The 14,057-nt window shown below is 43.2% G+C and overlaps 2 protein-coding genes across 3 annotated transcripts in view; one reads left to right on the top strand and one right to left on the bottom strand.

Moving 5' to 3' along the window:
* LOC102201697 (calmodulin-binding transcription activator 1) overlaps nucleotides 1–872 on the bottom strand; it is a 54,340-nt gene extending 53,468 nt beyond the window's left edge. For both annotated transcript variants that reach the window (XM_005731354.1, XM_005731355.1), the window contains exon 1: nucleotides 681–872. In XM_005731354.1, coding sequence (XP_005731411.1) covers nucleotides 681–705 — 25 coding nt within the window. In that variant the 5' untranslated portion in view covers nucleotides 706–872. The remainder of the gene's footprint in view (nucleotides 1–680) is intronic.
* A 3,645-nt stretch (nucleotides 873–4,517) lies between these two features.
* On the top strand, nucleotides 4,518–10,922 carry dnajc11b (DnaJ (Hsp40) homolog, subfamily C, member 11b). The gene is made up of 16 exons (XM_005731353.2): nucleotides 4,518–4,655; nucleotides 5,290–5,419; nucleotides 5,514–5,587; nucleotides 5,685–5,786; nucleotides 5,910–6,038; nucleotides 6,133–6,255; nucleotides 6,723–6,796; nucleotides 6,891–7,080; nucleotides 7,217–7,302; nucleotides 7,712–7,828; nucleotides 7,926–8,081; nucleotides 8,452–8,521; nucleotides 8,729–8,786; nucleotides 9,024–9,166; nucleotides 9,250–9,379; nucleotides 9,487–10,922. Exons 1-16 carry the CDS (start codon nucleotides 4,581–4,583, stop codon nucleotides 9,510–9,512), a joined length of 1,683 nt encoding a protein of 560 aa, XP_005731410.1. The 5' UTR covers nucleotides 4,518–4,580; the 3' UTR covers nucleotides 9,513–10,922.
* The last annotated feature ends 3,135 nt before the right edge of the window (nucleotides 10,923–14,057 follow it).

Here is a 14,057-nt window from a genome sequence, read left to right as displayed (position 1 = left end):
AATCATTATGACCTAAAACTGACACACATACACACCAACCCCTCCCAAACCTATATGCAGCCAAATTCTCACCTTCAGCGCCTTAGCAACCATAAGGACACATTAACACTGAAGGGACAAAACACACACACACACACACCGAAACACACACCGATTGTGATTAAATAAATACACAGCTGGTCGAGGAGGTTGCGTGCCTGTCAGGAAAGAAATTAGCAATTCAGTGGTCTACTTTATGCTTAAAGAGAGACACGGACACACACACACGCACACACACACACAGAGCAGCATCTGAATTCCTTCAGCGTGAACCACTCTTCTCTTTTCCTCTCATCCTCCATCCCCTTAATGCTAAATGCTTAAAAAGCATTCATAAGCCAGCTACTCGAGGGGGAAACGCTGGCAAGCATCGGATGGTGAAAAACTACCGTATCCCGAATCAGCCAGAGCCCACCGACAGGACAACTCTCCTCCTGTTATTTATTTGCTTTCGGTTAACCGTGCTCCACACAGTCGCTGGTTCAGCACCAGCCTCGGTGTTTTCGGGACGGGCTAAAGGAGAGGGAAAGCCCCGCCGCTATCTCTGCCCTCCTCTATCCCTCCGTCCCTTCCTAGCCTCGCATGAAACCCGAAGAGCGGGACTCCGGCACCTTAAATAAAAACCGTTATTTCTCTCTTACCTTCCGGCTTGTTTTCGGCAGCCATTTCCCCTCCGCCGCGCGCCTCATCCCTCCTCCTCCTCCTCTTCCTCCTCCTCCTCCTCCTCGACTCGACCTAGTGGTAGTGGGAGGGGGGTGGTGGTGATGGTGGTGGTGCCGGTGAGGGAGGTGGGGGGGGAGGACCACGCGCGTGCACAAGGAGGACAGCTCAAGGAGGGGGGCGGGGCTGAGAAGAAGGGGTGGGGAGGGTGAGCCTGCCGCGTTCAGCGCGGCTATTGGTCCAAACAGAGAGGACTGACAGCGGGGATCCGTGATGGTGACTCGCGGAATTCACCATCCCTCCGCTTGTTCCCCTTGACCACGCCCCCTCCTCGCCGTTCACGCGCACTCTTTCTCTCTCTCTCTCTCCCTCTTACCCCTCTCACGTCACTGAACGACGTCTGTATTCGAGGACACCTTGACAGCCTCCCACAGCATCATCATCATGCTCATCATCATCTTCTCTCCCTCACACACACACGCGCGCACACACACTCGCACGCGCACAACAGGCCTACACACATATACGTTACGCGCGCACAGAAACTCTCGCTAGCGAGCGCGCGCTCATTTCTTCACACGCAAACCCAGTGGACTGTTGAGAAAATGCGATGTAAGGTCGCGTCTCGCCATAAATTATGAACCCCTCTTGAATCTAAATGAAATTAACTGCCTGAAAGAGAGTTTTTTTGACGCGCGTGGGCTGGCTGGTGCTGTCATTCGCCGTGGTGCTGAAGCTCGCGGTGCTGAAAGGACAGCTCCACACGCGCCTACACAGAGCTGCGTGCACTCACTACCTGCTTTCTTTGAGCCATGTTATTAAATGGGAGCCATGGCAGGTCAGATGAAAACTTGTGGGGTGGAAGGGAAAAAAAACATGCCCTCCTCCATACTCGTCCTCCTGCTCAGCGTGCGGGATGAAATGTCGCTGCTGATATCTTTGCGTAAAGTTTAGTTTATAACGAGCCTATCACAATATCCTCACTGACAGGCTATTTATAATTCTGCCGTTTTATGCGATGCTATCCTTTTCTAAATAGTAGGGCTTAACTGGGATCATTATGTTCTCGTTTCCAGCCCACACTGTCACTCTGTGCCTCGGGGTAGAATATCGCCTTTGCACCAAAGCCTTGTGTTTGACAGAGACAATCCTCTCCACAGACACGCTTCACGGAAAACAGAGGTTTTGAATGGTTCGTCCTCGGCTACGTGTGCTTTGCGCAGCCTCGGGGTGCAGAGACACTCTAGGTACTCGAGATCAGCGGAATTCAGAGATGGTGAACGACAACGACAAACGTGTAGCGGTGTAATAAGAAAGAAAGCAAATGTTTAATGTTGCATTTATGTTATTTATGTCAGGGTGGAGCTCACTGTTCATACCAACACAGTATGGCACTTTCTATTCAGCCAAAGATGAGATTACTTTTTAATCAAAAAACATATAGTACTTCATGAGTACTGGATACATGAGTAATCACTGGCACTTGTCCAGTGTTATGGTGAAGAACAGGGGTGTCAAACATATGGCCTGGGGCCTGGAAGCGGCCCACTAGAGGGTCCAATTGGCCCACTGGATGACTTTGCAAAGTGTGATCAAGTCATTATTAACTCATTATTATACAAGAGTGAAAATGTACAGAAAATAACAAATGTTAGATCCCGGTAGGTTGTTTGGATCATAAAGACATAAAACACTCACAAAAAACTTTTATTTCCCCACAAAAACTCCACATGTGGAGGTTTTGTGAGTTTATAGCCTCACAATGATCTTTACATTGTAATGCACATGCAATGACGGTGTAATGACCATGTCAGACTTACTTTTCTTAAGAAATTTCAGACTTTTCACCTTTTTTGTAAAGCAATGGCTGGTTAAATGCGACTTTTAGAAAGAAATGTTTTCAAAGTGTTTTGTAGAGAAATTAACTGGGGTGTTTGTTTTTTCATATGTTATTATGCAAAGGTTTTGGTAGTCCCAGCCTACTTAAGATCAAACTGGGCTGACATGAAGTAAAATGAATTTGTCAGCCCTGGTTTAGAGAGTGAATCACATGATGGTCTTAGGTTTTTTTCATGTAATATCACCTGTTTCATGTTAATATATACTCACTTATTAACATGAGCTAATCCAGGGGGTAAATGTTTTATATATGTTTTAATTGGTGTGTGGAAGTGTATACGCACTTCTATAAATGAGATGAGAAATAGGTTATCCCATATTTGGGAAATTCTTTTATTGCAACAGTTGAAATTCACAGGGCAAGAGGTGGGGTACAGCCAGAACAGGTAGCCAGTCTGTTACATGGCCAGTTGATCAATAATAATAATAATAATAATAATAATAATAATAATAATAATAATGATGTGTGGTCTTTCTGGCAGCTGAATCATTCGGTTAAGGATGTTGCTCTGTTGCCTGTCTAGTGAGTGGTGCAGAGGGTGGTTAGGGTTTTTCTGTGATTTTAGCTTCAAAAATATTCCGGGTTGCAGACAATAACAGAGCCAGCTTTCCTAAACAATTATACAGTCTATCCGTGTCACCAGCTCTGATGCTTCTCATCCCGCAGCAGCACGCTGTGCTCACCACAACTGAGTGAGAAAAAACTCCAAGATTTTGCTGCACACATTGAAGGATCTCAGCTTCCTTAGCAAAACAGAGCCTGAACAGTCTGTGTTGACTTTCCATTTGAGCTTTTTGTCAATGCAGGTGCCCAGGTACTTGTACTCCTCCACATTAACATCCTGTCCCACACGGGTCGTGTAACTGTCTGTTTCCTTCTTAAATTGATCACCATCTCTCTTCTCAGCTATTAACATTCAGAAACAGAGGATTCCTGTTAGACCACTCTACAAAACCGTCCACTAGCGCTCTGCAAACCTCGTCCTGCCCATCACTAATACATCCAACCACTGCAGAACTGTCAGAGTATTTCTGTAGGTGGCATGACCTGGAGTTGTGCTGAGAGTCTGAGGTGTACAAGGTGAACAGGAATGAAGACAGCACTGTCCCCTGTGGAGCTCCTGTACCGCATATCACCTGATCTCAAAGAGCACTGCACATTTTCACATACTGCAGCTGGTCTTTTTGGTTGTCAGTAATTCATGAGTTGTTGAATGTGTGCATTTACTGACATTTCCTGTAGTTTCTTTCTCAGCAGCAGCGGCTGAATCATGTTATATGCACTATGGAAATCAAAGAGGGTGATCTTCACCACGTCGCTCTCTGTAGTATGTAGATGACTGCAGATTTAATCTGTATTCAAACTGCAGAGGGTCAAGAGATGTCTTCACCCATGTCTTAGTTGGCAACTAGCCTGTAGTCATTGAGCTCTGAGGGTATCAACAGTGATTTGGTTGTAAAATCTGATTCTGGTCTTTTATCTAAGGATAGATGTAGTGGAGTACATAGTACTCAGTTCTCCTTCTAAATATAGTGTAGAAATATAATGCTGCAAAATGAAATGTTCAAAGGAAAGGAAGTAGTAGACTCAAAGAGGCTATTATTAGCGATGCACAGATTGTGAAATGTTTAAATTACTAGAAGGCCAAGAACCAATGCCAGTAACAAGATTTTATTTACTTATTTGTTTATTTATTTATTATTTCTTCCACTGTACTTCTTTTTCGATAGTACATAATTTGTTAAACACCCCGAAATCTGTCATAGCCAATCACAGTTGAGTGTTTGGCGCACATTCAAATTGAAGGATGACAAAAAAAAGTCATAAACTGACAACATACATTTTATAAAAAGCCCTTTTCTCCTTGTATGTATACAGCCAGCAGAGGACGACAGAAAGACAGCGGCTCCTCCTGTGACTGACCAATGAGCTCCCAGAACACTGAACGAGTGGGCGGGACCGAACCGGGCCAAACGCAAACATGGCGGCTCCCTTAGATGATGATATTGAGTCTAACAATCAGGACTTCTATTCACTGCTCAACGTTAGGAAAGAGGTAAGGTTAGCTTCGTGTTTATCAGTGATGTCCGACGTCAGCGGACTTTTTGCTGTGACCTCTGTGTTGGGTTTTAATGAGAAAGCCTTCTGCAGCCCGTGTGCTCTCATCCTCCAACCGAATAACGCTTCTCTCAGTCGGCACCATCGTCGTTAGAGGTTGAGACCGGTCGAACACCGGCAGGCTGTCTATCTACTTTACATGGAAGTAGGCGCTGGCAGAAATGCTACGATCGTCTTGAAGAACATCCTCTGAAATCTGAGTTTTCCTAAAAACTGGGGCGAATATGAGCTGTGTGGATTGTAGTTGCTCATCTAAGTAACATTAGATAGCATTAGGTACACAGGGGCAGACTCCTTAGCTTAACGCGTAGTGCATTATTACGCTTTTTGTTAATGGCTTTTTACTGTAAACGCCTGCTGACTGTTTTTCACTCTTGAATTTGGACGCACTAATGCAGCAGTGGTGTTTCAGCTCTCAATTAACTGATTAGTCAGTTAATTGATTGAACAGACATTAATTCAGGAGGTTGTGGCAATTATTTTCAGGCAAAAATACCCAACAGTTGCTGTTTTAATCAGTTTAATTAGTCAGCCATTCTCAGGGGTGACTCTTGTTCTGTCTCCTGCCACAGGCCACAGCTGAGGAGCTAAAGGCATCATATCGGAGGCTATGTATGCTCTACCATCCAGACAAACACAGAGACCCAGAGCTGAAAAGACAAGCTGAGCAACTTTTCAACCAGGTTCACCAAGCTTATGAAGGTGAGGAATCTCATAGTTGTAAGGCATTTAGTAGGTATAGTTGAACTTGTGAAATGAATTGTCTGTCTTCGGGATCTGCTTTCCCTCTGCTCAGTGCTGAGTGATGCTCATTCCAGAGCTATCTATGACATCTTTGGGAAGAAAGGGCTGGAGGTGGAAGGCTGGGAGGTATGTTTCCAAACATAATCTACTTTTCTTGCATTTGAGTGGTTTTTCGCTGCTACGTGCTGTGTCTGCGTCACCTGCACTTTGTGATTCTGTGTAGGTGGTGGAGAGGAAGAGGACACCGGCAGAAATTCGAGAGGAATATGAAAGGCTACAGAGAGAGAGAGAGGAGAGGAGACTGCAGCAAAGAACAAACCCTAAGGTTTGCAGCATCATAACAGCACGAAACAGCCCTGTTTCCACGTTCATTGCATTATGTCTCCCACTCTTTTCCTTTTTTCTTAATTAATCCTGTCAATCTGTTTGTCACGGCATCATTATTCAGGGCACCATCAGCGTTGGTGTGGATGCAACGGACCTGTTTGACCGCTATGATGAAGACTTTGAAGAGATGCCAGGAGGAGGCTTTCCTCATATTGAAATCAACAAGATGCATATTTCTCAGTCTATAGAGGTACAACAAACATTCACTTAGCCATTACCGTCCACCCACGTGCTAGCCTGAGCCAAGATCACATCGGTATTCTGTGCTGTCTGTCTTTCTGCAGGCTCCTTTGACGAACTCTGACACAGCAGTGCTGTCTGGTTCGCTCTCCACGCATAATGGGAATGGAGGAGGAAACATTAACATGACCGTGCGCAGGGTTATGTCAGCCAAGGGTTGGGGGGAGGTACGCACAAGCAGACACATTTACAGAGAGAAGCACATTAACGTTTTGTTTTAATGAGTAGGAACTTGTCCATCCATCTCATTATACCTCTGAGGAAGTCTGTGTGTCTATCCAGGTGTTTGGGCACATTGTCTCAGGAATGCTTTAAAGGAATTTTTTAAAAATGTAGCACAGATGTCCACCTGGATTTGAGGAGAATCTGGGTAGAATTTGGTGGCCAATGATCAAGGTCATTGTGACCTTAAATACATGCACCTTTAAGCTGAAGTGATTGTACAGATCTTCCTTGGTTGAAGATCAAATGGAAACTTTGATGTAACTTGCACTTTAACTAGTTGGGAATCATACACCTGCAAGCTGGTAATTCTTGCAGACATGATGTATGTAATGCTTAAGGTGGTAGGTTCAGTTTTTGTAGCCTTCTACAATCTCTTCTTTCCGTGCACTTGCATCTGCATTTGTTGCAGGTGGAGTTTGGTGCGGGAGACATACTGGGACCTCTTATTGGGTTAAAGGTGTTTCGCAATGTCACACCACGGTGGTAAGACCCAACTTTTTGTCAATAATGCGTCAAACTGCAAAACTGCATTCTCCTTTCATATCTCCTTTCTGTATGATTTTTTTTTTCTGTTCAGTTTCATGACGGCCCAGTGCGGTTTACAGTTCTCACCTCGAGGTTTGCGACCGAGTTGTTCTCTGATGACAGCGCGGCACCTGGATCAGAACACCATGGGTTATCTTCAGTGGCGCTGGGGGCCCAACAGCGCCATGACTACCAGCCTTGTCCGAGACACCAAGAGCAGCCACTTTACTCTAGCTCTGCAGGTACATTCAAAGATAAGCATGCACACAAAGGCTGCAGCAGTACTACGTCATTACTTTTATAAATTTGATCATTTTTTTCCTTATTATTTCTATTCTTTATTGCTGTTCTCCTGGCTTTCCAACCTGCATTGTCCAGCTGGGCGTGCCACACTCCTACCTGATGATGAGCTACCAGTACAAGTTCCAGGATGAAGACCAGACCAAAGTTAAAGGATCTGTGAAGTATGTGTGTAAAAAGTGTCCTATACATGCAAAAAATAGTTTGCTGATATTGTGTTTGGGGTCATTGCCCAGTTGCATGTTTATGCTGATATGCTGTGTTTGGTTTTATTCAAACATACAATGAAAGTTATAGAAATATAATTTTACTTTTTCTTCTTGTTAGCATAACAATATCATAACAATAGCTTATTCACAGAGCTAATACAGATTAAGACATGATCTGTAGTTGTTGCATTAATGGAGACATTATTTTAAAAGGTAATGTAACATTTAAAACATGCTGTTTTCTTACAACAGTGATCACCACTTATAGTAGCTCTAAAAGTCCAATTGTGGCCATGCTATTCTCTTTACTAGCTGCCTAGTTTCATTTATCTCCCTGTTCACTTTTGTGTCCCCGTGTTTCTAGGACAGGCTGGTTTGGCACTGTGGTAGAATATGGAGCAGAGAGAAAGATCAGCCGACACAGTATACTGTCAGCCACTGTCAGCATTGGGGTCCCGCAGGGAGTTACACTCAAGATCAAGTACGGGCCATCTACAGTGTGGTCTCACTCTACTGTGTGTCTTTGCCTCACTGCATGATTATCTTATAAGAGTGTGCTTACATTTGGGCTTATGTAGGCTGGCACGTGCAAATCAAACATACCTGTTCCCAGTCCATCTGACTGATCAACTGCTGCCCAGCGCCGTCTTCTATGCCACTGTGGGACCTCTGCTGGTCTACATGGCCGTCCACAGGCTGATCGTTATCCCGTACACACAAGCACAGAAAGAACAGTGAGTAAATGTCCTCTGCCTCAAACAGCATCTCACATTGTCCCAGCAGAAGAAACTCTTGGTTCCAGGCTTGTTCTCAAAAACTCGTAAATAAGAAAAGATAATTTTCTATTAATCATCACCTGGTTCTCCTCTACTTTTCTGTATTTGATCTATGTTTTTTTTTTTTACACTTAATGAATAGCATGATGGCCAAACTTTACACATCAGATAAAGGTGATCAACTCTGCTGTAGGGGGGAAAAAGAGCAGCATTTCTATTGCGGGTGTTGTTAATACTAGAGGGATTTCTTTCATGCTTACACTGTCATCACAGACGCCTCCAATGTGAATCCCAGCGGGTGATTGTTGTCTGTCTCTGTGCCTCTCAGAGAGCTGGAGCTGCAGAGGAAGAGCTCTGCCACAGACATCGCCAAGAAGAAGCAGGAGGCAGAGTCTGCTGTGAGTACTCGCATGCTGAAACACAGTTCTTTATTGTGTGTGGGGGATAATTGATCATTGTTTCTGAGTTCAGCTCTCCTCATTATGAACTCATGACTGAATCTCGCCAGAAAAGCTCGCTACAATCCTATCCTGATTTTGCTCTCTTTCTAACCCCCCTCTCCCCTCCTGCCTTCCCTATTTTTTTCTCCCTCGGCTCCTCTGCAGGTTCTGCTGATGCAGGAGTCTGTGAGGAGAATCATAGAAGCAGAAGAATCCAAGATGGGTGAGAGTATATACACACACACACGCACACACAATAAAATCATTGCACAGTGTGGAAAAACTGATATTTCTTTAAGTTTGTATCCACTCAAAACTTGGTAAGAATCCATATAATTGAAACACATGTCAAAGTAGCTGTCACACTACATAATGCACAGTAACTTTAGATCCTGTCTGTCTGACTCCCATAACGTCATTGCTGTGAAGCCAATCATGATGGACGTATATTACCTTTTAGGCTTGATCATCCTGAATGCTTGGTATGGGACGTTTGTGTCAGACACCAGCCAGAAGCAGGAGAAAGCCAAAGTCATCGATGTGACCGTGCCTCTACAGTGCCTCGTCAAAGACTCCAAACTCATCCTCACTGAGGCCTCTAAGGTGCGTCAAACCAAACGAAAGTTTCTTTCCGCATCTGATGTACATCTGCATGCATTTCTTTTAAACGGTTTCTCTGTGTGCAGTCAGGGTTGCCCGGTTTCTACGACCCTTGTGTAGGCGAAGAGAAGAGTCTAAAATTACTCTACCAGTTCAGGGGTGTCTTGCACCAAGTCATCTCTGCAGACACAGAGTCGCTACGGATACCCAAGCAATGTTAGTATGCGAGACTATTAAGAGTAACATTATTTACCATAGTATTCAACAGCACAGCATCTGCTTGCATCCGTGTTCAGATTACTAGTGTGTTTTTGTCTCATCAGCTCACAGAATTGAGTCCGAGTCCTAGAGGGCAGCGCTGTCGGAGTACGGCGAGGCAAACGGACTGTGTGAACAGAAGAACCCAAGAATGGAGGGGGTCACATCGAAAATAAGCTGGCCTCTCTCCTCTGGCCTTCTTCTGTTGTGACGTTAGCAAATCCGATAGTTCCTCCACTCATGTTTTCCTGTGGGCCAGCAGAATTCAGTCAGCACTGACAAGGTGTTGCCCTTTGTGTCCCCAACACCTGAGAGAGCTGCTCAAATACCTGCCTTCTGCAGGGGAGAAGACCCTACAACCCTACAGACCTACAACATAGATTTATATATGCACTACACAAGAGGGCCTGACACTCCCTAAGTGATGAGCTAAAAGTGGGGGCTCTACTTTACCCCATATCATTGTAGTCTTTGTCCTATATGTGTATCACATTGATAGTTTTGATCTAATATTGGTATGGCATAGTCATTGCAATAATTCATGTAAATGTTTCTGGTCGCAGATCACGTCTCACTAACCCCGAGGCTAGCCACGACTGAGGAATGACTAAACTCGAGTTTTTTTGTTTTTTTTTAAATTTCTCATCATCCGCTCAAAAAAAAAAAAAAATCATCCTAATTTATTTATGATTTTAGTGCCGCTATCTGCTGCTCACTGCGGTGCCGGTCGGCAGGTGCTAACTGGTGCTCTGAACTTGTATCTGTGAAGGCTGAGATGTGGAAGAAAGGGGAGGGCTTGCTCGGGGAGGGAACGCGGCAGTTGCCCTTTAATGGTAGAGTTCCAACTGAAGAGAGGGAGAGAAGCTCAAATTCCACATATTGATTTTTAATATCTATTCTAGACTGCAATTTAAAGGCAGAAATTCAGCTTGGATTTGATTTGCGTCAGTGTTTATTGATTGACTGTGTAGCTGCAGCCAAAACAGAATTTTCTATAAGGACTTTAAATACAGTGAAGGTTATAGTTTGTACTTCTCTGATGTATATCTGGAACAAATCCAGTGGTAGCAGTAAAATACTGGCATGGATTTGAAACATTTGGATTATTTTGTAATTGGTTGGATGCAAATTGGAGAAGATCAGCACTTTTGCCACATGTAGCTCATTTGCTGCTGATGTAATTTATTGAGCTTAACACGTTGGCTATGAAATCAAGCCCAGCTGCAGTCACAGATCAGATGATTCCCCCTTTACACTCCACAATTGCCATATCTGTAATAGGGCTGTGCATATGCAAGCCACTTTACAATCCACCTCTACCTTTCATGGTTTGTATTGATCTGAATTGATCATTCTTATACACTATATTGCCAAAAGTATTTGCTTGTCTGGCTTCACACACTTTTGAACAACCCGTTTTTAATCCACAGAATTTAATATGATGTCGGTCCACCCTTTGCAGCTATAACCGCTTCAACTCTTCTGGGAAGGCTTTCCACAAGGTTTAAGAGTGTGTTTATGGGAATTTGTACATTTGTGAGGTCAGACATGATGTTGGATGAAAAGGCCTGGCTCACAGTCTCCGCTCGAATTCATCCCAAGTGTTCCATCAGGTTGAGGTCAGGACTCTGTGCAGGCCAGTCAAGTTTTTCCACACCAAACTTGCTCAACCGTGTCTTTATGGACCTTGCCCTCCCCTCCCCACACTGTTCCCACAGAGCCCTCCACCAAACTTTACACTTGGCTTGATGCAGTCAGACAAGTACTGTTTTCCTGGCAACTGCCAAACTCAGACTCGTCCAGTGGATTGCCACATAGAGAAGCCTGATTCATCATTCCAGAGAACACGCCTCCACTGCTTTAGAGTCCAGTGGCAACATACTATACACCACTGCATCTGAAGGTTTGTATTGTACTTGGTGATGTAAGGTTTGGATGCAGTTGCTCTACCATGGAAATGCAATCTGTAAAGCTCTCTACACACTATTCTCTAGCTAATCTGAAGGTCGTGAAATTTGCAGATCTGTAGCGATTAACTCTGCAGAAAGTTGGGCGTCTCTGTGCACTACACACCTCAGCATCTACTGACCCTGATCTGTGATTTTTATGTAGCCTACCACTTTCTGGCCGAGTTACTGTCATTGCCAAATGCTTCCACTTTATTATAATAACAACTATGACAGTACCACGCTTGAATTCACTGAGCTTCTGAGAGCGACCTGTACTTTCACAAATGTTTGTAGAAGAAGTCTGTATGCCTAGGTGCTTGATTTTATACGCCTGTGGTCATGGAAGTGATTAGAACACCTAAATTCAATGATTTGAGTGGGTCAGTGAACACTTTTGGCAATATAGTTGTCAATAATATCTACTCTATTTTGTGTCGGGGTCCTTCTGCTGCTCTCTGAGGTGGAGAGACCGTAGAACAGAGGCACATGTTTCCATTGACTCTAGAGGTTTTGGGCAACTGAACCGTAGCCTCACCAAAACCACAAAGCTATATTGTCTAAATTAGGTGTTACAGTGTTTTAGTTAGTCATATTTTAATTTAATACTATTCTCCCTGAAGCTTTCATTGAAAACAAATCAGACTCACACTCATTTTAAGCGACACGCCACTCTATAGTTGCAGAGGGCTTGTATTACTATCGTTTAGATGATAAAAATATTTTTCTCCCTTATTCACAAAGCGTCGCCACTGCAGGTAGCACCACAAAGTTAATTTGGCAGATTTTCACACCACCTCAATTCCTCGGGGAATTCCGACACATTCCCCAAGGGATTTGTCTTCTCTTAGGACTGAACCCGGGATCTTTTGCTTGCAAGGCGAATGTGTTCTGAAGCCACTTTATGTGGTCATACATGCACCAATTCTCCTTGGCTGTTATTTGCTCCTCTTAATGGTGAGGGAAAGGCAAAATATCCTATGATACACTTAACTGTTGAGAAATTGGTAGGTGATGTAGCATAAAAGTCCCAAAGATTTTAAGATTAGTTGCACCCTGCTCCTGTTTATTTTGATCAGACTCCCTGTCCTAAACTGTTATTTCTATCAGTAATCACAATAAGCAGGTTCTATAACTACAGCAGGTTGTGCAGAAAATGCACAGCATTTGGAACAAATGTCAGAGGATGATTGTCACCAAACCTCTAACTGTGGTACACTTTTACTAAACTGGAGTTTGCATTAAGAAATACTGATTAATGCAGGTGACTTCATATGGTGTCCTTTTGATTTTCATTAGTCCATTTCTATGAATAGCATTCACATCCAGAAGCTGTGGGTAGGCCTGAAATAATAATAATAATAATAATAATAATAATAATACGTCAAGCACTGACAGGGTTAGGAGACATCAAGTTTTGGTGTAGAGAAAGGGAGAGCTGTTATACTGCTCTTTGGTTGGGATTACTCTTTCAGCGTCCATTTTGCACTAATTGTTTGTAGTATTTGTCTTATGTTGTTTTAAGTGTGATGTAAATGTTTCTTGGTCAAGTCATCTGTCACCTCTGCTCTGGTGCCACCCTGAGGCCTGCAGAAAGAGTGCTCCCTGCTGTTACATTCCAACCCATCATCCAAACTGACTGGCCGTAGTATTTAAATGTTATGAATGGTTTCAGGAGCCCGTTTTTGTGTCCTGTAAAGACAATAAACATGATTAAAAGATGTTTGGCATTTGATTACACCCTCCAGAGTCACAGAATACACTGAAGTTTTATACCTCACCCCGCTAAAAAGAAAAAAAATCAAGTTAAAATGGTAACTCTTTATTTACAGTAGTTTACAATAGTTTCACAGAAACAGTGTGCACCACAGAACAAACGCTTTCTCAGTAAGAGGATAGAACAACCCAGGTTCAGATTAAACAAGCTGTATCACAATGAGCTCCCCCCTCCAACATTAATTTACACTAATGTCTTTAAGACGCACACTCAAAATTATGAGCTTGTGTCTGAAGGCGTCTTCAGATTCTCTTCAAGACAAGCATGTCCTGAGAAACAGCAAAAGTGATTTTAGTTCTTCAAATGTCTTAAAAACATAACTTAGGCGACTGCTGGGTACAAACCAGTTAACCCACATTTGTAAATACCAGGAGAGTGCACAGATGAGTTTAATCGTTCAAACTCTTGGAAATTCTTGTTCTTTACACAAAAAACCCCCCAAACAAACATTCTTCGTCTGTTTTAGTCATTCCCTGGTCAACTCTTTGATTCTGCATTATAAAACCCCATCACAGACAAGTATCCAAGAATCTGAGTCTAAAATCTGTCACTCTACAGTATGGCTTTTATGCATTTATTTATATATTTATATTTATGTATATATGTTCAGAAACACACAAGTCCCAAAAGCAGATGGCACATGAATAACAAAGCTTAAAGTTTTTTTAATCCAAATGGTAGCAAGTTTTCCATCAATGGTACTCCACATAGAACCGAATACTGCAATGCAAAAGTTAACGGGAGGCGATTACTCGCTGAGATCTGACCTTCTGCTCTGACCTTCCAGAGACAAACCACCACTACCATGGTACTAGGGGTGCACTGATTTGAAAATTCAGAATCAATACAGAATAAAAATCTGACTTCCATTTTTTTATGTTGTTTTTTTATTATTATTATTATTATTATTATT

This window comes from Pundamilia nyererei, unplaced genomic scaffold (genome assembly GCF_000239375.1).
Source record: "Pundamilia nyererei isolate P.nyererei 1_Seehausen unplaced genomic scaffold, PunNye1.0 scaffold00042, whole genome shotgun sequence".
In the NCBI taxonomy this organism is placed as follows: domain Eukaryota; kingdom Metazoa; phylum Chordata; class Actinopteri; order Cichliformes; family Cichlidae; genus Pundamilia; species Pundamilia nyererei.
This window is presented reverse-complemented; position numbering and strand designations above follow the sequence as displayed.

Coding starts and splice junctions, on each gene's coding strand:
- dnajc11b (XM_005731353.2), top strand. CDS start 4,581: ATGGCGGCTCCCTTAGATGATGATATTGAGTCTAACAATCAGGACTTC. Junction 5,420..5,513: donor GGTTCACCAAGCTTATGAAG/GTGAGGAATCTC, acceptor CCCTCTGCTCAG/TGCTGAGTGATGCTCATTCC. Junction 6,256..6,722: donor CAGCCAAGGGTTGGGGGGAG/GTACGCACAAGC, acceptor CATTTGTTGCAG/GTGGAGTTTGGTGCGGGAGA.